The 23,332-nt window shown below is 40.6% G+C and overlaps 1 protein-coding gene across 1 annotated transcript in view; it reads right to left on the bottom strand.

The window, feature by feature from the left end:
• The window catches only part of CNTNAP2 (contactin associated protein 2), a 1,870,188-nt gene that overhangs the window by 182,839 nt on the left and 1,664,017 nt on the right, over nt 1-23,332 (bottom strand). The window contains exon 18 of the mRNA XM_014858430.3: nt 13,167-13,403. Coding sequence (XP_014713916.1) covers nt 13,167-13,403 — 237 coding nt within the window. The remainder of the gene's footprint in view (nt 1-13,166; nt 13,404-23,332) is intronic.

Genomic DNA, 23,332 nt, shown 5'->3' with positions numbered 1-23,332 from the left:
TGTGCCCTGTGTGTATGTGTCTTAAGCGTGTGTGTGTGCCTGTAAGTGTGTAGGTGTGTGTTTCCTCAATCAGCCACGCAGAGAGAACGTCAGGAAGGAAGGCAAAGAAAGAAGGGAAAATTATTCAGAACTTTTGAGACTTAGGCTCAGCCATCACGGTGGCATGATACAGAAAGAGGGACACATTGAGCAGAATGTATTAACTACTGCCCATGGAATCCCTAACTCGCCATTATGCACAGGACAGCTACCAAGGGAAGTATGTCTTGCCGAGGTGATGAAGTATTCAAGGGCACTGTGGATGCTGAGGAACAGACCTGCCTGCAGGGGAGCTGAAAATGTGAGAAATTTACAAGCAAAACACTGAACAATTCATTAGATTGGTTCCTTTTAGATTCATGAAAGAAAAGAAGTTTATAGAGTTTCAGCTGAAATCATGAAGTTAATATGTGGGGAAAGAGAAAGAGTGTTACTTTTGTAAACTTCACATTATTTAGAGTTCTGATTATTTCAAAACCTTCTGGGGTGTTGGGAAAGCAGTAACTGCAAATTGAGCCAGCGGCCATGTGTCATCCTTGTCCCCTGAGCATATTAAGGCGTCGGTAAAGGAAGGAGAAGAGTATGGAATTTATCAGCTGTTAGGTACTTCTTCTGTGTCAAGATTTAGGTTGGGTGCTTTTACTTGTCCGCTTGGAGTTGGGAATTTTGAAGGTGCATGGGTGTTCCCAAGTTCTTAAAGGCACAGGGATTTGAACTCAGAGCTTTACATCCACTGTTTCTTCTTGAAGACATTGTCTATGTTTAATGGAGATGATGGTGCAGGGTAAGAGAAATAGTCTAGTTGTCAGAAACGTCCACACACGGAGTGAGCTGCCTCACATGGTGCTGAGTCCTCTGTCAAGAACAGAGTGGATCCCGTCCAGGGAGCGTGTTACAAAGAGGACCGCATGCTGCTGTGTCACGTGGAGAAAACAGCAGGCTTGAAGTCAGGGCCCTAGGGTTCCAATCCTAACCTGTCACTCACTAGCCATGTGACTTTGGATAATAAACCTAACCTCGAGAAGTCTCAGCTTCTTCATTGTCAAAAATAGGAGTACTAATCCTTGCATCTCAAAATTGCTGTGATAAGATATGGGAACACACAGTTCAGTGCCCACATAAAAGGAGGTATTCAATAAAATGTCAGTGAAATATAAAAGAATGCAGTGTCCTTTTCAACCATGAGATACTTTGATTTTGTGACAGGAGCTTCACAAACTCAACAATTTAAGAGTAATCGAAGAAGCATCTCAATAAGTAACTCGACGTTTGAATGTTAGCACAAAAGCTGAAAGTCTGAATAATGACAAATTCAATATATATATTCTAAGCTTTTTGAAATAGTCTTTGACATTTTTAAAGAAGTCATGAAGTGTTGCAATAACCACATGTGGCTTATAATTCAGTAGGATACTGTACAAAGTCACATGAGATAACATTTTTGCTTATTTAATGGGGGGGGCCTATAAACTTGTTTGAAATTTATAACTTGGTCTAGTGTTTCAACTTGATTTACCTCACTTGATTTATACTTTTAACAGAGTTAACAAGATTCATTTATTAAGGGACTATAAAAGCCAACAAGCCAAAATAGCCTATTTAAATGGGATTTAAATAAGATGACTTCAATTGTGAAGTTTTAGAAAGCATTTCACTTATAACCTTATTAATCTCTGATTCTGGAAACTAAGAAGTGACTGTCAATGGACTTGTACAAATATTTGGGTTATATTTGGATTAAACATGAGAAAGACCTGAACTCATTAATCTGAACTGGAGTTGTCATCCTTAATAAGGAGGCAGAGAGACTGTTAATCACTTGGGATAAGGGGAAAATTTTAGATGAGCTTCCTAGAATATAGCAGTCACCTCTTATTTTTTGAAACTCTGTAAGTATTCAAGGAACCAATGTTACTTTCTAAAGACCTCAATAATAACCCCAGGAGGATGCTTCAGAACCCATTTTTATTTAATCTCAAGTATGCTTGCTGCTTTAATGATGTTCCAGGCCAAATGATTCATGACAATGCCATGATATAGATAGGAATTTAATCAGGGTCACGGTATTCCAGTGTTGGACTGACTGTGAATGCAGCACTGCTGGCTATGGAATAGTGTAACTCTGACGTCTAAGTCTTGCTGAACTTTGTAACCTTCGGGCTTCCAGACAACGCATGTCACTGCCACACAGAGACATGGGCAAGCACTAATGTAAATAGGTGGAAGGTACAGCTGTCTTCTGTCAGTTATGGCAACAACACCAATGTGGACAGAAAAGCTCCCTGCAGGGTTTCCTGGTGGCTTTTGAATGGCACCATGTCATATTTTGCAGGCCTCTCCCTAAAGAGACTCTCAACGCCAGGATCCCTGATTTAGTGATTAATAGCCTCAGGAATTTGCATTTTCATAATATTAATGCTTTTGCAAGCACTTTCACACACATCAGTTCATTTGATCCTGACAGTCCTGTGAATAATAGATTTTATATAATTAATGTAATTTATAAAGGAACAGTGCCAAGAAAGTTGTATGAGTGTCCATTTTTGTTTCAATAATATTGAAATTAGAATTCAAGGTAGTCTTGCTCCACCGTTCTAAATAATATTGGCTTTCCCTCTTTAACTGGGAGAAACTTAGAAAGCACAGTACAGATTCCTTTTTTTTTGTTTTTTAAAACAAAGTTAGTTTAGAATAATGTTTGCTGTGTTGCTGGGCATAGGGATAAGGCGGAAAGCAACAGAAGATTTGAAAGGATATTTTGGTGCCATCAGGGTTGCAGAGAGAATGATTCCCACGGGGGGTTGAATTGGGGACCCTTCTTTAAGCTATACTTGACCCAGATCCCTGGGGAGTAACACAGTATGTAAAATTGGCCGCTGGAGTGGTAAATGGTAAGTCATCTGTACAAGCCTAAAGGAAACAAGTTTGCAATAATCCAATCTGAACATTAAAGCAAAATTTGGTGATGTCAAAGTTAATAAAGAGTTCTTAGAAGACCTCCTGTAATAAAAAAGCAGGAATAAACTATTATTTAGGTATCAAATTGTTGAGCTGTCTTTGAAGTGGTATCTTTGTAGAAATACAAAGAGAGAGAGTGTACCATTGTTCTCAGGAAGTAGGGGTGAGGGAAGAAGCTGGGAAGTTCAGAAAATTTTAGAAAATTCCCTATTGTTTTTTTAAAGACATTTTTTCTAGAGCAGTTGTAGGTTCACAGCAAGATTGAGAGGAAGACACAGAGAGTTCCCATACGCCCCCTGCTCCCACACACACACAGCCTCCCCCTTAACAACATCCCCCACCACATGCACGTTTGTTACAATTGATGAACCTGCATTGACATGTAATAACTACCCAGAGACCATAGTTGACATTAGGGTTCACTCTTGGTGTTGTACATTCTCTGGTTTTGAGCAAATGTATAATGACATGTATCCATCATCATAATATCATACAGAATAGTTTCACTGCCCTAAAAATCCTCTGTGTTCTGTCTATTCATTCCCCTTTCGCTCCACCCTCAACCCCGGCAACCACTGATATTTTTACTGCCTCCATAGTTTGCCTTTTCCAAAATGCCATATAGTTGGAATCATATAGTATGTAGCCTTTTCAGATTGGCTTCTTTCACTTAGTAATATGCATTGAAGTTTCCTCCATGTCTTTTTATGGCTTAATAGCTCATTTCTTTTTAAGGTTGAAAAATATCCCTTTGCCTGGATGTATAACAGTTTATTTATCCATTCACCTACTGAAGGCCATCTTGGTTGCTTCCAAGTTTTGGCAATTATGAATAAAGCTGCTATAAAGATCCATATGTAGGTTTTTGTATGGACATAAGTGTTCAGCTCTTGTAGGTAAATATCAAGCAGCATGATTGCTGGATCTCATGGTAAGAGTAGGTTCAGCTTTGTAAGAAACCAGCAAACTGTCTTCCAGGGTGGCTGTACCATTTGCATTCCTACTAGCAATGGAGGAGAGTTCCTGTTGCTCCACATCCTCACCAGCATCTGGTGGTGTCAGCGGTTCAGATTTTGGCCATACTAATAGTGTGTGGTGGTATCTCATTGTTGTTTTGCTCGGATCTCCGTGATGACATGACGTGGAGCATCCTTTCGCATGCTTATTTGCCATTTGTATAACTTCTTTGGTGACATATTTGTTAAGTCCTTTGGCCCATTTTCTAAGTTCCCTCTTCTTTTCGTGTTAGAAACTAAAGAAAGTAAAGCTTTACAAAATATTATTAGGGGGCATAAGTTGAAAAAGAGTTACGTTGATGTAAATTCTAAAACATTTTGTCCACTCAATTTTCCAAAGCAATCTAATTTTGTAATAAGAAAAGCAAATAAGTATTTCTTGTAAATGTCAATTATATTATTTCAGGGACAAATGACTTTTTTTTAATTGGAATGTTTTAAAACTTTGTCTCTAGGTTTTAATAAGATATCCTAAGTGGTTTTCATTTTTGATATGCCTGAGGTTCTTAGTGATTCTTGAATCTTTAGACTTGAGATTTATTCACAACAATTTTTTTTTTTTTTTTTATGAGGCAGATTGGCCCTGAGCAAACATCTGTGCCAATCTTCCTCTATTTTATGTGGGACGCCAACACAGCTTGGCTTGACCAGTGGTGCTAGGTCTGCGCCTGGGATCCAAACCTGGGAACTTGGGGCCACCGAAGTGGAGCACGGGAGCTTAACCACTACACCACTGGGCCGGCCCCCCGACAAACGTTTTTTAAAGAGTCTTCTCCCTTAATCAAAGTCCTGTCCCCAGAATTAGATGTAACCCACCACTACCAGCCATGCTACCCTTGGAAGGGACTTTAAAAGTGGCTTTCCCATTAGAACTTTAGAGTGGGTTGGTTCCATATGGAGGTTTCCCTCAGCGCGTTGCCTTGCTCTCCCTTTGAACTGTGCTCGAGTCTATCGCCTCCACTCATTCCAAGTCTGGTCTTGTTCACCTTGGCCTTCCATACTGTCAATCCACTGCTCCCCATAGTAGGCTTTCAGTAAGTGTGCCCATATTCCATTAAACTTGTGCCCAGTGTGTATGAATAAATTAAATTATTATTAATAATAAAACTACTTTATCTTGCCTCACTGATACAGAACATAGATAGATACATTAAATTTTACTGCCAGTGGTCCAATTTAATTGAGAATCTTTGCTTTATAGAACTTGAACAGTTCAGAAGCCACCTTATAGTTAGTAAACTCGTCACTGGGAAGAGGCAGCTAGAGCATATGGTCAGCCTGAGCTAAACATTTCACTATGTCATGTGCCCAGCCCCCGTGAGAACATGGACATAATACATTTAAAATGCTAAGCAAGGGATGGCTCAGAAAGCACAAGTGGCCCTAATAATTTCCATTTCCTCAGGGTTTGGTCTTAACTGAAGAAAAAAAGTAAAATATCCATTTATGTAAATCAACCATGATTACAATCAATTGCAATTGATAGAGGTAAGAATATGTGAATGAGTTCAAAGCCAGGTTGATGTATAAGACTGCGATGCTATCAGACGAAAAACATTTGAGAGGTCAGCTCAAACCCCTCGGGCTTGATCATTTGAGAAAGCAAATTTCCTCTAGCCAAGGGATGCCTAGGATGAGCCCAATTGCTAAGGTCAGGGCTGCCTGTTGGAAACGATGAGCACACAAAAAGGCTGTGGAGAGGAGAAATGGCATGTTGGAGGCAGGTCTTTATGCCCCATGGGCGTGAGGAAGTGCTCAAGGACAGTGTGGATATTGTGAATGGACCTGCTTGTGGGGAGCCAAAAAGGTGAGTAATTTAGAAGCAAAACCTTCTGGACAATTTATTACACTGGTTCCTTTTAGGTTCATGAAAGAAATGTATAGAGTTTCAACTGAAATCATGGAGCTAATACGTAGGAAACGATAAAGACTGTTATTTTTGTAAACTTCACACTATTTAAAGTTCTGATTATTGCTGAAGAACGGGGAATAAAAACATACAACAATGCACACAGGAAAGAAAGTCGGTTATATGCATAAAGTTCTCAAACCTGGTGGGTATTGGAAAATAGCACAAACTTGAAAAAATGTTATTTATTTTATACCCAAAGCAAAAGACAAAGCAAAAGAAACTGTCCCCTATGACATTTAGTGTTTTAGAAAGGGCTCGCTCTTACCCACTGAGTTTTAAAATCCCTTCCTCTAGGAAAGTTAATTGACCAGGTTTTCCTTTACACTTGGGACCCCGCAGAAAACCCCAGGCCAGGCAGCAATATTATTTACTAACATGAAATTCTATAATGAAGTCACTTCAACTCGTCAGCTATCTCTGCAGCTTTGACCTTTTGGAATTAAGTTAAAAGTACTTCCTTTCATCCATAAGTACTTATGGGCTTTTGTCCAGAAGTATTTTGCTTACTTTTCTCTGCTCTTTTCTCTTTTTAAACGTTTAAGCAGATTATCTTCATATGTTTCCACGATCTTTTTAAGTTGTATCCTAAGGTCTGAAGATTTAAGAAATGTATTAGCAGAGAAGGGATGTTTTCCTTTCTTAATACTCTAAGAGGAAAAGGGAAAAGAATTCTGTTCTTATTCCTTCAGGCCTCCATCAAAACCTTTAAAATCTCCTGTTCCAATTGGAAATGAAAAAGAAGGACATGAAAAGCCTCTCTTCTTGCTGGTGTGAAACTCTTCTCCAAGCTGGGATTAAGACTGGGTAGGCAGACCTAAGGAAAAATGGCCACTGTTGCCAACAGCTTAACTAGTTTCATATGGTGATGAGATTCTGAGATGCTTAACTCCAATATTTCTCTTTTTCTCCCTCACTTTTTTATAATAATTTTTATTGATTGATTTTCCCTAAAAGGCTTCAAATCCGCTCTAAATGAGTAGCCCGTCGATTTACTCTGCTCCCTGAGCTGTGCCTGGAGTCATAGGGAAGGAGAATTTGTGCAATCCTCAAAGCTCTTTGGGCAAACCCACCTCCTCTCGCCCCCCATGAAACAATCCTCCAGGAGGCAACAAGGGAAATCCCCTCTCCCTTAGAGGTTTAACTTGGACTTTAGATTGAGGTCTCCTTCCAGCAAAATGGAGTCCTGAACTCCTTCAGTGCCTCCCTGTCTCCTGGTGGCCTTTGTATTAGGAATGGACACAGCAACAGCTAAGGTGACCCAAGTTGGCTCTTGACAGGGATGGACACTTTGCCTCAGGAATTGCACTACCGGGCAGGACCCCTGGGATTCAGTAATTGTTGTCTCCAATGACATCTTCCAGGATCTCTGCAGATTCCTCAGTCCATCAGGGTCTGGGGGTTGGAGACTACGTGTTCACCTTCAGAATACTATGACTGTGACCATAATTAAGTGGAGTTGACATTTTATGATACTGCCATTGCTCCTGAAGTAGCAGAGTAGCAATCCAGCACTCAGAAGTAACTGAGACATGTCAGTTAGGCATCCGACATCTAAGGCTTTTTTGGAAGGATTAAAGAATGACATGATTAAAACTGAAAACAAAAACACAAACAAAACAGGGAAGGGGCGCTGAGAATGAACAGTGACACCTACTGTTTGGTTGATGTGTGCCAGTTTCTCTATTTGGAAATCTGTTCACATTATTCTGGGTGATCCTCACAGTGGAATTAAGAAGTAGGTATTAGGTATTTCTGAGGATGAGGCTCAGTGCAGTTACACACTTTGCTCAAGCTTATACAACTCAAAGTGAGGATGCCGGATTCAAATCTACATCTAATTTCATCATCTGTTTTCTATGTAGGGATTTGAGATGGCTGGAAACAGTTTCTTCTACCATATGAATAATACAGATCATAAAGTGTCAGTCAATGTCATGATCCTCATAGGGAGAGAGGAGACTCAGCTGGACCACAGTGAGGGTGGTGTGTATTTACGTGACTATAGATGATGGTAACACTGCAATTATGGAACCATCCGTCTGTCACTCTTAGTCACTCTGCAGTCTTGTAACCTTGGTCCTTTTAATTTTGGCCTTTATCTGAGTGACAGACAAATGAATGTTTCAAAAGAGAACAGAACTCCCTAAACTCAGAAAATGGTTTCAGAGTATTTAAAGATATGTATTTTTCAGTTGCAGTTCTGGTTTGGCAGATGAACATGAAAATTTTTATATGAAAAAAAAGTGCAGACAAGTGACTGAGGGGATATTTTTGTGCCTCTTGATGATAAGTTCTTGCTAAACTTGGCTCAGTGAAGGGATCATAATGAAGAACTGTTTTCAGCAGCCTAGGTGACAACTAATTCACATCCACTGCTTTCATATATTCTAGATTTTCCTGATTTTGTATCTATAAACCACTGAAATGTTTTGAAAATTTTAGTAGAGTCAGATTCAGCTACATATTGAAGGATTTCAGGCACATTAGGTGTTCACTAAATGTTTGTTAAATAAATGAATTGGTAAATGAATACAGCTTACACCTAAAAGTGGCCAAAAAAAGAGAGAGTCTCTGTTCAGATCTTGTATCTTATTTTTTTATGATAAATTCTGCATCCAATAAAATTCTCATTTTTTTACTGAATCACAATAACTAAAAAACTTTAAGACTAGGGGTTCTGGTTTTTTGTTTCATATCAACCTGCATGAAGGCACCCCCTTGATGAGAAGCAGTAACACACAGTGGCGAGAGCTCATCTGAATCGAACTGCCTGCATATAAATCCCGGGCCTGCTGCCCGCTGGTGTGTGAGCCTTGGGCAAGTTACTACACCCATCTGTGCCTCAATTTGCTTCTCTGTAAAACAGGGATAATAATAATAGTAGCTACCTCATAGAGTTGTTGTGAGTGTGAAGTGATGTGAACACAATTAGAGAGCTTAGCACACTGGCACATCCTAAATTCCCAATAAATGTCAGCTGTTTCCATTGTTTAAGTGCAGGGATTAAGAAGCAGTGCAGATTTTATTAACACTTGTCTTAGTTTCCTAGGGCTGCCTTTTTACAAAGCACCACAAACCGGGTGTCTTAACACAACAGAAATTCCTTCTCTCACAGTCATGGTGGCTGGAGGTAAAAAATCAAGGTGTTACCATGGCTCGAGGGAGGGTCCTTCCTGCCTCCTTCAGCTTCTGGTGGTCTCAGGTGTTCCTTGGCTTGTGGCAGCATCACTCCGATCTCTGCCTCTGTCTGCACACAGTTTTCTTCTCCGTGTGTCTCTCTGTGTCCTCTCCTCTTCTTATAGGGATGCTGTCATTGGATTTAGGGCCCACCCTAATCTGGTATGACCTTGCCTTAACTTAATTACATCTGCAAAGACCTACTGCCAAACAGGGTCACATTCTGAGGTTCCATGTGGACATGATTTGGGAGAGAAGGACCCTATTCAACCCACTATAGCATTCAGTTACAAAATTAAACACAGCAATTGCTGTGGCCACTAGAGGTCTGTTATTTCCCCTCTGGCTTGAAAACATAGAGAAGACACAGGGAGAGTTTTCTTCTAATTATGTTGCTAATTTCTGGTTAGAAATCAAAATGAGGTTGATATAAAATTCTCCAGTGTTTTGGGTTTACTATCTAAGAAGAAATAGGTGTAGAGAAAACTACCTTTGGCATGGCCAAGAAACCATCCATTTGTCCCCAGTGGAGGTCCCACTGATCCTGGGGATGACAGACTCATAGCTAAGCCTGCATTGTACGCAGGGTGCTGCCCCACTCGTGGAGGCATCCACAGCCTCAGCCAATGGCTGCCAAGGAATTCTGCCATGGAAAGGAGCCGTCTCAGCTGTCTTAAATGGCTCCTGGCTGGTGGACGTTCTGAAAAGATGAGATGCTGTAGACAGATGAGGTGATTGGCTATATGGTCCAGTTATAGGGTTTCTAGGATGCATGCTTTCATGCTCTCTTCAAATCAAGAACTTCTCCCCTGCTAGCAGTCCTATTTAATATCCAAGTAGCCCTGGGAGAGCTAACACCATGATGGTGATCAAATCTTTATGGCTTCATTTGAAAAAAGGCCCTGGGAGTAGTTTCTGAGAAGAGATAAGAGGAGGACAGAAAGGACTTTCTTGTACATGTGTATTTTGCTGGTCGGGCATGGTGACTGTAAGTGCATCATCCACAAAGCAAAAGAGGATCATCAGGAGGGACCTGCTCGAATCCAGCCCTGTCTTCCTGAGCTTAGTGAAGTGGCAACACAGGGTAATTTGATTTACAAATTCAATCATATATTCAATCAGAAGAAAGAGAAATGGGGAAAGTAGGTAGGGAATGATGAAAGATAGAGGCAGGGACAGAGATCAATGTAGAGATAAAGAGTGTGCCCTGGGGGAGGGAGAATGAAAGGGAGAGAGGGAAGAAGGGAGGGAGAGAGAAAGGGGGAGGAGAGGGAGGGAGAGGAGAAACAGGAGAGGTGTCAATAGGGTGGGCCATTAGCCATCATTCCCCCGATGGATGACCTGATACCGCAAGGGGAGAGACCCGGCTGATCTGCCCCTTGGGCTGTCGGTCCTGTGCCTGTCCCACTGTGAGCCTCTCACACGGCTGAGTGTTACACGAGGGTCTCATGGTTTTATTTTCATATGGCTTGGCCCCAACAAGGCAATCCTCCGTCTCCTGAAGGATGATCGCTTCGGAGGCTTGTGAAAAAATGCGATCTGTTAAATGTAGCGAGGGATGGATTTTTCAAGGGTAATTTAATTATATGCAATTTTCACCTGAGATGCTACTCCATTCCAGATCATATGATTACGAGGTATAATGATCTCTGGTTAATAATTAGATATTTTCTAACCAGAGACAGTTGACCCTCAAATCCCTGCAGTAAGAACTCTGCCTCGTAGGACTACTCTTCCCAAAGAGGAACAAAGGAGGAAGTTAGAGGTAATCCATCATTGCGTAAAGATTCGAAAATGTAGCAAAAAAGAAATGAAACGAAATACTGGTGTTTTCACCCTTCCCTAAAAATAATGACGGTTAATATTTTGGTGTGTCTTCACACAGTTTACTTTGTGTGTGTGTGTTTGATTTTATACAAACAAATCAGGCTGTGCCTGGTATATTGGGACGTGCTTTATTCACTTAGCGAAACAGTGACCGGTTTTCCACACCCACAAGCACAGACCTACAACATCAAAAGAAGGCCCACGAAGCACTTCCACGAGCTCATTCTGTGGCGGCTGCTCCTTCTAGAGGCAGAGCTGTTGGGCTGCAGCCCATCTGAGGGTGTGGTCACAGGTGCCGAGCTCCCTGGGAGGTGGGAGCCACGGCAGAGGGGGCTCCTGGCAGGAGGCCTCAGAGGGCAGATCCCCCAGCCCATCAATGAGCTTGCAGAGGAAGCCTTCCTGGATGGCTGCAGGCTTCTACTCAACCAGCACCACCGTCATTTTCCCCAAGTCAAGAAGATACTTGTCTCGACTCAGAAGAAGGCCTACAAATACTTTCCAAACACATTTTGCAGTTTTTAATTTGAGATTTTTTGGCTAAAGCTACTAATTGAGTGAAATGTAAACTCACCCTGCTAAACAGATATTAAGAGACTATTTAGGTGTCTTGTGTGTCAACCCTTAGAAGTAATGTCAGAGGGAATGCACGGGCTTTGTGTCACTTTCTCTCTCACACTGGCAAAGCTGAAGGGTATGTACCCTGCCTTTCTGTTCATGATGATTGCCTAGTAACTCCCCGGGGTTTGGTATGAGCCACTGTGTTTAACCTAACTCTCCAAAAATAAGGGGAGTGTGCTTTTCTTTAAATTGGCACTTATGTAGTGGGATCTCTCGAGCGTTAGTGCTTACGTGATGGCATTCAGACATCACTTTGGCAACAGAGTGACTGTGTTAAATTAGCATCAAGTACAATGAATGGTAATTGCAAGACTGCCATTTCTACAAGTGCAAAATTAATGTGCTCTGCTAACCCATCCCATTGTGTGCCACGGGAAAACCGTGGAACCACGCTGTTCTGAGCAGACAAACGCACTGTAACAGCACTGTTAATGTGCTATGGTATTATTCAGCAATAGTGTTCCTTTCCACCTTTGTTGTTGTCTCATGCTCATTCTTCAAACCCTGCCCGACCTAATTTGTATTCTCATATTATAGCACTGCCAGACAGTAGCCTGGATGTACAGAGAATGTTATGAAACAATTCCTCCTTCTGTGTGGCATCTTGTGTGAATAATGCCAGCATAAACAACCCTCCATGTATTCATGAGAGTATGAATAGGCTACTTATGTAAAGCCTCTTATTAAAAGATGCACCAACCGTTTACAGAAAACTTTACCCAAATGCTATACATTCATTTAGAAAGAGCAGAGTGATTCACATGCATTTCAATTGTAGCTTAGGAAAAGTGCCAGCTCTGCCTCTCTCCATCCCTCTTGTTTACATATGGGAAATGAAGCCACAGACCAGTTGAGTGAATTTCTTCCGGTCATGCAGGATCGCAGGGTATATGCGGAATGACAACATGCATGTGCATTGGGCTCTTGCAGTCTGCTCTTTGGCTCTGCAGAATTTATTAGGGTCAAAGGACTCATTCAAGACTGAAATACCACAGTAATAACAGATGCTTTAGGCTGACTGGTTAGATGTGGTATCTCAGGATTCCTGCCATCTAGCTGAGGCTGAGAACCACTCACAGCGCATCCTTTGTAAGAGTAATAATAATGATAATGATAATGACAATAACTGGCTCAAGAGCCTTTCTTGTGAGTCCAGCTTGAATCCAGTCTCTTAGCAGCAAGTGGGGTGGGGTGGGGTGGGCATCAAGACCCTGGGCTGCCTTGACTGATCCACTGCAGCAATCCATCAGTCAAGAGAGTACCCTGACCCCCTCAGACTTCCTGAGTGAGAGGTCAGGCCTGGGTCCCCTTTCACAGTCCGCTTACTTTGTCACTCACCGTGAAGGTGTGATGTGGTTATTTGTTTTGTAATTTTCCAGTCAGTGCATACTTTGCTGGAATTTGGGGGAAATTCCGTGCCTTCAAAGCTTCTCTCATCTTAAAAAGCAACAAGGATTAGGGAATGGTTTGGGAGACTTCCTACCGAAGGTAGGAGAAGAATTTTGAACAACTTATCGTCAGAATAAAGTACATTTGCGTACTGCTGAAAAATCATTAAATAGATGATTTGGGCTTAAAAACATGTGCAAAAATGGCTCTGGAAACTGGTGCTGCCTTACCTTTGTTGCAAAAAGTTCCGTCATATGCCGTATTGGAGCAATCACAGGAATAACCATGGTATTTCTCTATGCATTTGCCTCCATTCTCACAGTTGGTCCCATAGCTGGTGCAGTGGCCTGAGCATCCGGATTTGAACCCGGTTGTGACCTTTGCTCTTTCCTCCAGGTCCAGTGTCACTCCATTCATCCTCAGGGAGCGGATGCAGCCCAGGAAGCCCTGCTGGCCTCCGGCACCACCTGGGAAGGACAGAAGGCATGGAGCTCAGATGGAATAACCTCTGCTTTGGCTTCTGTGCCCTTTCATCATACATTGAAAAACTGTGGTAGGAGGTGAGCCTGCTCAGTGCAGCCAGATTCTCACTTTCAAGTTGGTCCTGCCTAGTAGAAAAACTTGAAGCTTTTCCCCCTTGGCTATAATGCCTAATTAAAAGAGGCTGTCTTCTGAGAAGCAATAAACTTCCTACAGAAATAAAATGTTTGAAGATACACAAAAATTATATAAGCCGTTTTAGAAGTCTAATCTAGTTTCCTATAGAAAAGAAGTTTATAGAAATCTCTAGGTGCTTTGTTCTTTAATCTCACGGCATTTAGTTCCATAGCATTATCTATTGAAAGAAATAGAAAAAGGCAGAGAGACATGAATATATTAGCATAGTTAACAAGTCAATTAGTCAGAAGGCATAAATCCATTTGAAATGTGATTGTAAGTCCTGGTTCTCGTCTCAGGAAACACTTTGCTTTGAAGTTCACGTTAAGGGTTCCCAGGGCTTCTCGTCTGGGATGGTTGGAATGGGAATTGATAATTTTACTCACAAGTCAGCCACGCCACATTTATTCCCATTCAGGTTAGACTTCACTGCTTCTGCCTAAATGACCTTGCAAGACAGATAGCGTGAAGATCAAGTTCACTGTGATTTTGGGAGTAAGTTACAGAGTTTGATGGAGATTCATGAGCACGGACATATGAAAATCTTCCTAACTAATTTCATAGAAGGATTCATTGGAGCATTATATCACAAATGGACTTAATTGTGTCTGTCATAACCTTAGCTGTGATTTTTTTTAAGCAGCTGGTACAAAAGGAGGAACTCAAGTTTATGTACATGTCTGTATCTTAGAGGACAACTTCTCTGGAAATTAAATAAACTGAATAGTAGTTAAAATTATTAAAAGAATTATCTGATGGGGAATTAGAAAAAAAGATATTGTTAATAAAATAAAAGTTACTCTTTTTTCTTGAGGCATCTGTGGTAGGTGCTTGACTAAGCAACTTACAATTTATTCACCTGATTCTCACAACGCCCTGGCAAGGGAGGTATTATTATCATTATGCCCATTGTACTGATGAGGAAACTGAGGCTTAGAGAGGTTCAGAAGTTTACTCAAGGACTCAGCTCAGGAGTGGCCAAGTTGTGTCAGATTTGTCTTATTCTCAAGCCCATGGTCTTAAACTCTGTTGTGTGTTGACCATCTAACAGAAGAAAAACTTCAGGGTCAGGGCCCCACAGATGTACATGTCTGAGATTTAGGTTTGGAGTCTTTAAAAATGGAGTGGTCTGTAGGCTTGTCGGAGTTTGGGTAAGGCTGGTAGTCCGGAGAGTCATTCTGATCACTTATTCTACTGTCTTGAGAAAAGGTGTACAATCTAGTAGACTCATCAGGCAGGGCTGGTGGGTCAAAGGCTTTAGTCGCAAGAATGGATTAGCGTTTGCTTATGCCTATAAATCCTCAGCTGTGAAACGGCAAGTGAATCGCTCTACTGTCTTTATAAACCCAAGCCTTACAGTTCTCTCATTGGGTAGTACATGGATTTGAATAATAATTCTCCAGAGATTATTTTTTTTAATAAAATATTTGAATAGAGGATTAATTGAAGGGAGTCCAATGTGTTTTTTGATCAAAGCTATGGGATAGTAGATGGCAAAAGAAGTTATTAAAAACAAACACTTTGAAGAAGTTCCCATTTTGCAATCTGCTTGTCAGCTCAGCCTCACACCTCTGCGCCGAAGAGAATTTGGGCCTTTGCTATGATTTGGAAGAATTTCAATCCATAAGTCACTTGGTGTGTTAAAATTTCAATTTGGCTTCTATCATTTTAGTGACCATGGCTTTTGTTCTTGCAATAAGGGCTTTTCATTTAAATTTAAATTTAATTTAATAAATAGCCATTTAAATTTTCACCACTAGTCAATTAAGTCAATAATATCCTATCAAAATCTGCTGAAAATTTTAAATCATTGTTTTTAGGTATCTCCGTCGCCTTTTGCCTGAATACAAATGTCATAGTTTTTCACTGTGGAAACCGTAATCATACTGATAAGCACAATGAAAAAGAATCTGAAATGTTACTCAGATATAACTCCTTTCACTTTAGAAAATAGCCTTTTCTACTTTTATCTAAGAAGACACATATGTGTAAAAAAATAAAACAAAGGAAGAAATGGGATCACGATACACACATTGTTTTGAAATTTGTTTTTTTGCACTTAACATATCATAAAACATTTTCCAAGCAATAAATGTATAACTGGAACATCTTGTTTAACATCTGCATAGCATCCCATTCTGGAAGGCATATCACTTATTTTGCCATCTCACTACCACTGGACTTTGAAGAGTACTCCAATTTTCATTTTATCTGATACTGTAATAAATATCCTGTAAACACCTTTGTACACCTGTCCAGTTTTTCCTCAGAATTAATTCTTAGAAGTATAATTGCTGGGTACAAAGGCATAGACATTTTAAAGGCACTTGAAATATATTTCCCTATAAGAAGAATTTTATCAATTTGTATTTCACCAGTAGGGTGTGAGACCCCCACCTTCTCCACACCAATGCTAATACTGGACAGGATCCTTTTGAATTTATAGTCTGGGGGGAAAAGATCATTATGTTAATCTGTGCTGTTTCAAATACTGTTAGTTGAGTAACTTTCCCCCATTCTTAGTTTTTGTTTCTTCATGTTCTTTGCTTTTTGGGGGGAATAGGAGAGGATAAATATTTATTGATTGAGAACAATATATTGGGCTTTTGCTCTTTGTTATAAATTTGGGAACTACATCCTTCCAGTTTGTGTCTGTTAACTTGTATATGATGTTTCTTTTTCCCTATGAAAGTTTTGGATGTTTCTGTAGTGACATCCATGTATCTTATTGTATGATTTATGCCTTCTGTATCAGGATTATACAGCCCTTCTCTAATCCAAAATAATATAATTACTCCACTGTATTTTCTTCTAGCACTTTTATGATTTTACTTCTCTTAACATTTTAATCTATTATCTATCTGGAAGGCATTTTATTTCGGAAATCATTCCTATTTAATGGGTCTCAGCAAGAGCTGAGTGTGAAGAAGAGATTTTTAAAAATTCTTTAAGTAAGTGTTAATATGATAAAAATATGGAGATTTAAAAAGGGCTTATTGTAACTTGTTATGCAGCAACAGATAACTAGTACAGGGAACATTAACCTAAAAAAATAAAAATACACAAAAAGGGCTAATTGGCAGAGCAAATAAATCTAGATTACAGCATCTTTTTATTACACCATTAAAGTAGGCGTTTAGATGTATGTACGTTTACAGGTCTCATTTCAATAAGGGGTTTAAGGGGTCAGATTTTCTGTCTGTCTGTCTCTCTGTCTTTGATTCTTTCTGGTTTGGGGTCTTTCTGAGCTTCCACATCTATCAGTCTTTCTTCTTGCCTACATCTCTCTCTCTATCACGACTATTGACTGTTTTGGGTTAGTTGTGCAGCTTTCATCACATCCGTTAATCTCTCTCAGCATCAGTTTTTCCTATCCATAAAAAAGAAGATTGAACTAGATGATGTCTCCAGTTCTTTCCAGCTCTAAATTACTCTGGTCCATGAGGTACAACCCTCTGTGCTTACATGTCTCCCTCTCTATATTTTAGTAAATTGCTCTCAATTTCTCCTAAAGTTCCTTTTCCTTCTTTGCACTGTTGCCTGACCTCCTTTTTCCTTCTTCTCTTAATTGACCATAATAACACATGACTGTAGTCTAATTTGTATTTGTTGCATTCATTAAGTAAAGTTTTGTACTCCCCCTTCTTAATTTATAAACCAGGTAAGTGGAATGCCATTTCTCTCTCTATAAAGGAAAACTAAATAAATTATGCTCTTTTCTTACTTAGATGGCCCCTGATTTATTAAATGGGTCAGTGAGCTGAAAAGTACTGTTACTGATCTAGTCGATATAAAGAAAAATCTTTTGTCCTGAAAATGGTCATTATATCTCATGCAAAAGATGTTAATGCACTAGAACTAGTGATAATTATTTGAGTTCAACTTTCGTGCTCTATAGAAATCTTTCTTGGTGACAGACGTCATAGGTTTAAAATGTAGGTCTGCAAGCAAAAATGCTACTTAACCTTCGTTAATTAGAAAATCAACACATTGTCATTGGAGAGAGCCCCCTGCCATGCGAGGGCTTCATGCATTTTAGTCAGACCTGTAATAATTATCCAAGGTGAGATGTAAGTTTAATTTGTGAATCATTTTTCATGTGAAATGCTATTCACGTATTGCAATTAAAGATTAATTATGAAAAGGCTGTAACTACCCATAATGAATAATACAACCATCAAATGCACAGAAGACTGGGGCAAAATAACCAGGTACTAAATTAAAGAGAGGATGAAAACAATGATCGAGAGGAATTAGAAACAATACATTGTCCTCAGACTCAGAGCTTAACAATTTCCTAAGGAGCTAAGTTAGGTTCCAGAGGACCTTTGCCCAGAGTGATTGGCCACTCATTCGTCTTAGAAAGGAATCACATCAAAGCCCAAGCACATGAAACCCAATTTATCCATTCCCTAAATGTTTATTTCATGCCTAGTATGAGCCAGGCTTTGTCTAGATGTTTAGAAGGTGCTCTGAAGCAAAACACACGCAAGTCTTTGCCCTTGCAGAGCTTGTATTCTTACAGAGGGAGAGGGAAATTTAACAATAAATTCAATAAGTAAGTCAAGTGTTCATGTGTTAGAAGGTGATGTCCACCATGGAAAACAGTCAGACAGGGTAAGTGGGATCAGGAAGGAATAGGAGTGGAGTCGGGGAGGTTATGATGGTAAATAGGGCCTAGGGTAGACCTCAGTGAGAAAGTGACAGAGAGAGTGTCCAGGAGCATATCCCTTAGAAGAGGGCTCTGGGACAAAGAGGTAAGAGGGTGCTGTCTGGCAGGGCATGTGGGGGAGGTGGGAGGAGAGGGCCAGGAAATGTGAGATGGGAGCACTTTGGATGTTCAACAAAGTGAGGCCGCTGATCAGTTCACAAGTGTAAGGAGATGTGAAAGACATTTCTAGAAAGATGGAGGAGACATACTTCTTGCCTGCAGGTTAATACAAATGTAAGCACAAATAGTCACACTATGGCGCAAGGCACAATGTGACATGAGAGGCAGTGAACAGGGGAGAAGAAAGCATCGCTGTGGTCACAAAGATCTCCTTTTGTATACTGGCTTTGCTGCTCACCGCTCTGTGATCTTCCCGGAGCCTTCTGGGGCCTCAGTCTCCTTCTGTATGAAATTGGCATGACAATATACACCTAGCAGGGGCATAGTGATAACAGGTGATAATACACCCCTTTGTACTAACGCTCAGTTAATGGTAGCTGTTATTATTATTGTTATTACACTTATTCAGTATAAACACAATTCTACAGAATCACAGAATTGGAATCAATTAAATATGACTGAGATGAGTGTACTCAAATCTGATATCGGAAGTATCATTAGCGTTATGGAATGCATTGTCTCCTCAAAATTCATATGTTGAAGGCCTAACCCCCAATGTGACTGTGCTTGGAGACAAGGCCTTTAAAGAGGTAATTAAGATTAAATGAGGTCATAAGGTGGGACCCTAATCTACTATGTCTGATGTCCTTTACAAGAAGAGGAACAGACACCAGGGATACGTGCACAGAAAAACGGCCATGTGAGGTCACGGCGAGAAGGCAGTGGTCCGCAAGCCAAGCAGAGAGGCCTCAGGAGAAACTAACCCTGCTCCAGAATTCTGAGAAAATAGATTTCTGCTGTTTAAGCTTCCCTGTATTGTGTTACAGCAGCCTGAGCAGACTAATACAGGGGGTAAAGGGTTAACATTGAGCTTGGGCTGATCTGGACCTGCCTGAGACAATGACCTTGGAGTCCCTCCTCTGACCACACTGTTTTCTTGGGAGGGACAGGGTTAGCACGGGTGTTTTCTCTCTCTTGTCTGCTCTGTGGGACCGTATCTGGCTTGTGGGAGCTGGTGAGCTGGCATGGAGGCCTTGAACCTGTGACCAGAATGGTATAAAACATTGATGGGAAACAGATCTGTGGCTTGTCTGAGTCCAGGTGACCCACTCAGATCTTGGCTCTTCTCCATGGCAGCCATACCTGGTCCATGTAGGTGAGGGGGCAAAAAGCAGCTATGTGCTTGGATGGGCTGGGCCCCCTGGAGTTACAGATGCTGTACCCACTGTACCTGTTGTTCTGTGTTACCATTATCTCTTTTAGGTCTTGACTGTCGACTTGAACCCATACAAAAGCCCTGTGGTGTCAGTACAGGTATGTAAAAGAAAAACCCAGTTATCTGGTTAAGCCGAGGATGTTAGAATGGCCATGATTCTTCAGTCATTGAAGGAGTTAAAAGATGTTGGATCACATTATTCAGTGCAGACCTGTGTGATTGACAAGTATCGATCAGGGATGCCTCTGTCAGCTAGATATTGCAGGGCGTATATGAAAAGCTCAGAGAGCTGGCATTTGGAGAATTGCTTTTTCAGACAATGCTCATGAGTGCTCATTCATAACTTCATTCAATAGGATGGATTCTTTTTTTTTTAGTTCATTATCACTGCATGGATTTTCTTATGTCCTGAGAGTAAAAGAGATGCAGATTATGTGAATCCAAACTATTCAAACTAGGAGAAAACTTCAAAATAGACACTGAGGGAATACTGGGTTTCTGAGAGCAGAGAGCACTCATATGTATCTAAATGTGAATTGCTCTGTCATGGGAATGGAGCTAAGAGGTCTGAATTCATTCTGGAGGCTATGGGAGCATGGCAAGCGTGATAGAATATTAGCTGTTTCAAAAGCTAATATTAATTGAATACTAGCTGTACCAGGCATTGTTCCACAATTTTCATGTTTTAACTCTCAGAGATAGATATTATTATTATCCCCATTTTACAGGTAAGGAAACTGAGACCAAGAGGATTGATTTTCCCAATGTTACACAGCTAGTAAGTGGCCGGAATTCACTCCCAGGCTTTGTGGCTTTTAAGCCTGCACTCTTGCTATGTTGTAGCTGCCATCTTGATTTTCAGGCTTGCATAACATGAGACTCTTCTCCTAAATCTAACATTGCTGTGCTTAGGTAGGCAACATGCTGACAGAATGATCAATATCTGAGAGTAGTCATTGAACATTTGGCAGAATATTGTCCCTGAAGCCACAAGGATGGCTGAAGCTGAAAGCGAGATGCAACGTTCACAGTTCAGAGCCAGGAACACGGATACCCACACTGATCTCTAGGTCAACAGAGGAAACTCTTCTTTGCTGCCATCATTGAAGTCATACCTGTTTTTGGTGCAAAAACTTAATGCTGCCACTTTAAAAGCAAAGCAGCTATGAGCCGGGGCCCCTGGATGGTGGGTGGTTGATCATCTCCCTCTACTTGGTCTGACAGCGCTATCTCAGAGAGCTGTTGCCCTGCAGCAAGTCTTACAGGTCCAAGTCCCTCACAAAAAGTGAGGGCTGAGGGAGAACACAGTGATAAACCACCAGATCCTAGTCAGATGCAAATTTTAAATTATGAATAGTTACTTTAGTAAACTTCAATAGAAACCCAAATTTCACACACTTCAGCTTAGAACTCTGTCTAAATACTTCTTTTACAAATATCTGTATGTTATTGTCCATATTATGTGTCCTGCTTGTGAGTTTTGTTCATCTTTGGAGAAAAATAAGCATCTTCTTTTTGCTGATCTTAACGTATCCTATGTTTTTTTTCTCTCTCTCTCTCATACACACACACACAAACACACGCACACACATATCCCCCTCCCCCCACCCGCCCAGGAATCTGACCCAGGTTGGTCTACCTCTTTCGCTCTCTCTGTCTTTACTATTTTTTAAACACCCATAATCAGTTTCTTCTCAATCAGAGTCACGAATCCTGAGTGCTGTTATCTACCCGTCACCTTGTTCCCTCACTTCGGCCTCCAGACTTCAAAGGAGACTTTGCAGATGTTAGTCCCAGGTCAAGGCTGGATTTATGGATCTGGGAGGGATCAGCATAGCCCTGATAACCAAGCTTCCAGGATGTATGAGCTTTCCAAGGCAAGAAGGTGGAGGAGAAAAAAGAGAAGCTGAGGGATGGAGAGAGAGGGAAAGAGAGGAGCTAGCAGAGAGGCCGAGAACAGAATAGTGGGGTGTTTTGAGGTCAAGACTGCACGGAGGGCATGGTTATGAAGGCTAAATAACACCAGGAGGTCAAGGAAAGTAAGAAAACAGTAAAAGCCTATTTGATTTGGTTATTTCTGAAACAGACTTTTCAATGTAGTAATTACATACTTGCTGGTAAGTAGTGAAAGAATAGATTTATCAGGTAAAGATACACTACTGGTTTAAGAATCAGTTACAACAGAATATGCTGTCTTTGTGTGAGTGGGAGGCAGGAATTTTGCAGTTGTGTGTGTGGACGTGAAAGATACCTGGGGGTGGGAACAGGAAGAGATTGAGACAGAAGGGAGCTAGAGGTTCCACATCCTGAGGCAAGGAGCACAGTTCAGGGCCTGAGAATTTGCTCCTCCCCTTAGGCAGACAATAATGGAGAATGCATTTGGTAATCTCAAGGGAATGACCATGAGTTCACGAAGAAAAGTGACGAGCCCTCTGAGGAGAGCAAATGCTATGAAGGAGGGACAACAAACAGTACCACCTGTACCAGGAGAGGCAGAATCACAAGACAGCCGAAAAACAGAAAACTAACATAACAGACATCTTAATTATTGTGCTGACATGATGTAGCAGCAAAATTAGCATAATGATAACTTTGTGATATTGGAAACATGGGGTGATGACAAACTATTATGAAGAATTGGTTGGAGATATTGAGAATGAAAAACTATAATTGTTGAAATAAAGATTTCCATGGAGGGGTTGAACAGAATAGATAGAACACAAGAATATTTTAGTGGGTTGGAATATGGGGTCAATAAACGCTCCCAAAGCCTTCAGGAAAGGATAAGGAGATCAAAAGAATGAAAGAAAAAGCTAAGAACTATGGAGGGTAGAAGCAGAAGCATCAACATTTGCATAATAATAACCTCATAAGAAAAGAGTAACACAGAGAAGGAACTATTTGAAGAAATAATGACTCAGAATTTTCTAGAATAAACAATACTACATTTCAGATCGAAGGGGTCATAAAGTGCTAAACAGAATAGATAAGAAAAAAACACCCCACCTACACCTATAGTTGTGGTTCTTAAATGAGGCCCATGACCCAGGCGTTCACATACGGGAGTCAGGAGGCTGGAGAACACCGATGGGAAAAACCTGACATGCTCATTTTCACTAATCTCTTAAAAAAAAATTGAGCACTGCTTCAATTAGGAATGTAGGAAAAAGCACAGTGGTATTAGCGGTATCTGTATCACTGTTGCTAACAGAAAATCATAGATATATTCATGTTACATTACAGTTGTAGATTTCCTGAAGTTTCATTTATGACCGTGGTGATTTTGCAGTTATGGTAGTTATGAGACCCGAGTCCAGGTCTTGTTATTTAAAGCACTAGTAACGAAGCGCATATATTACTACTGTATCACAAATTTGTTGTTTTGATAAATATATTTGGTTTCTTTTGTAATTATGCATATTTTATTTTATTCATATAAGCACTATCCTGAGAAGAGAGACATAGACTTTACCAGGACTGGCCCCCAAAAGGTTAAGAACTCTGCACTATAGTAAAGTTAAGAAACATTAAAGGAAAAGAAGGAGAGGTTCAGGAATAAGAATGTAACATGTCTAACTTCTCAATAGCAGCACTGCCTATAAAAGATGATACCTTCAGAGTGTTGATTGAAATACGGGATCCAGTAAAGATACTGGCAAGCATGTGAGGTCTCAGAAGGATTCGCCTATGGA

Source organism: Equus asinus, chromosome 1, assembly GCF_041296235.1.
Source record: "Equus asinus isolate D_3611 breed Donkey chromosome 1, EquAss-T2T_v2, whole genome shotgun sequence".
Classification (NCBI taxonomy): Eukaryota; Metazoa; Chordata; class Mammalia; order Perissodactyla; family Equidae; genus Equus; species Equus asinus.
Note: the sequence above shows the minus strand (reverse complement) of the source record. Positions and strands in the feature narration are given on the sequence as shown.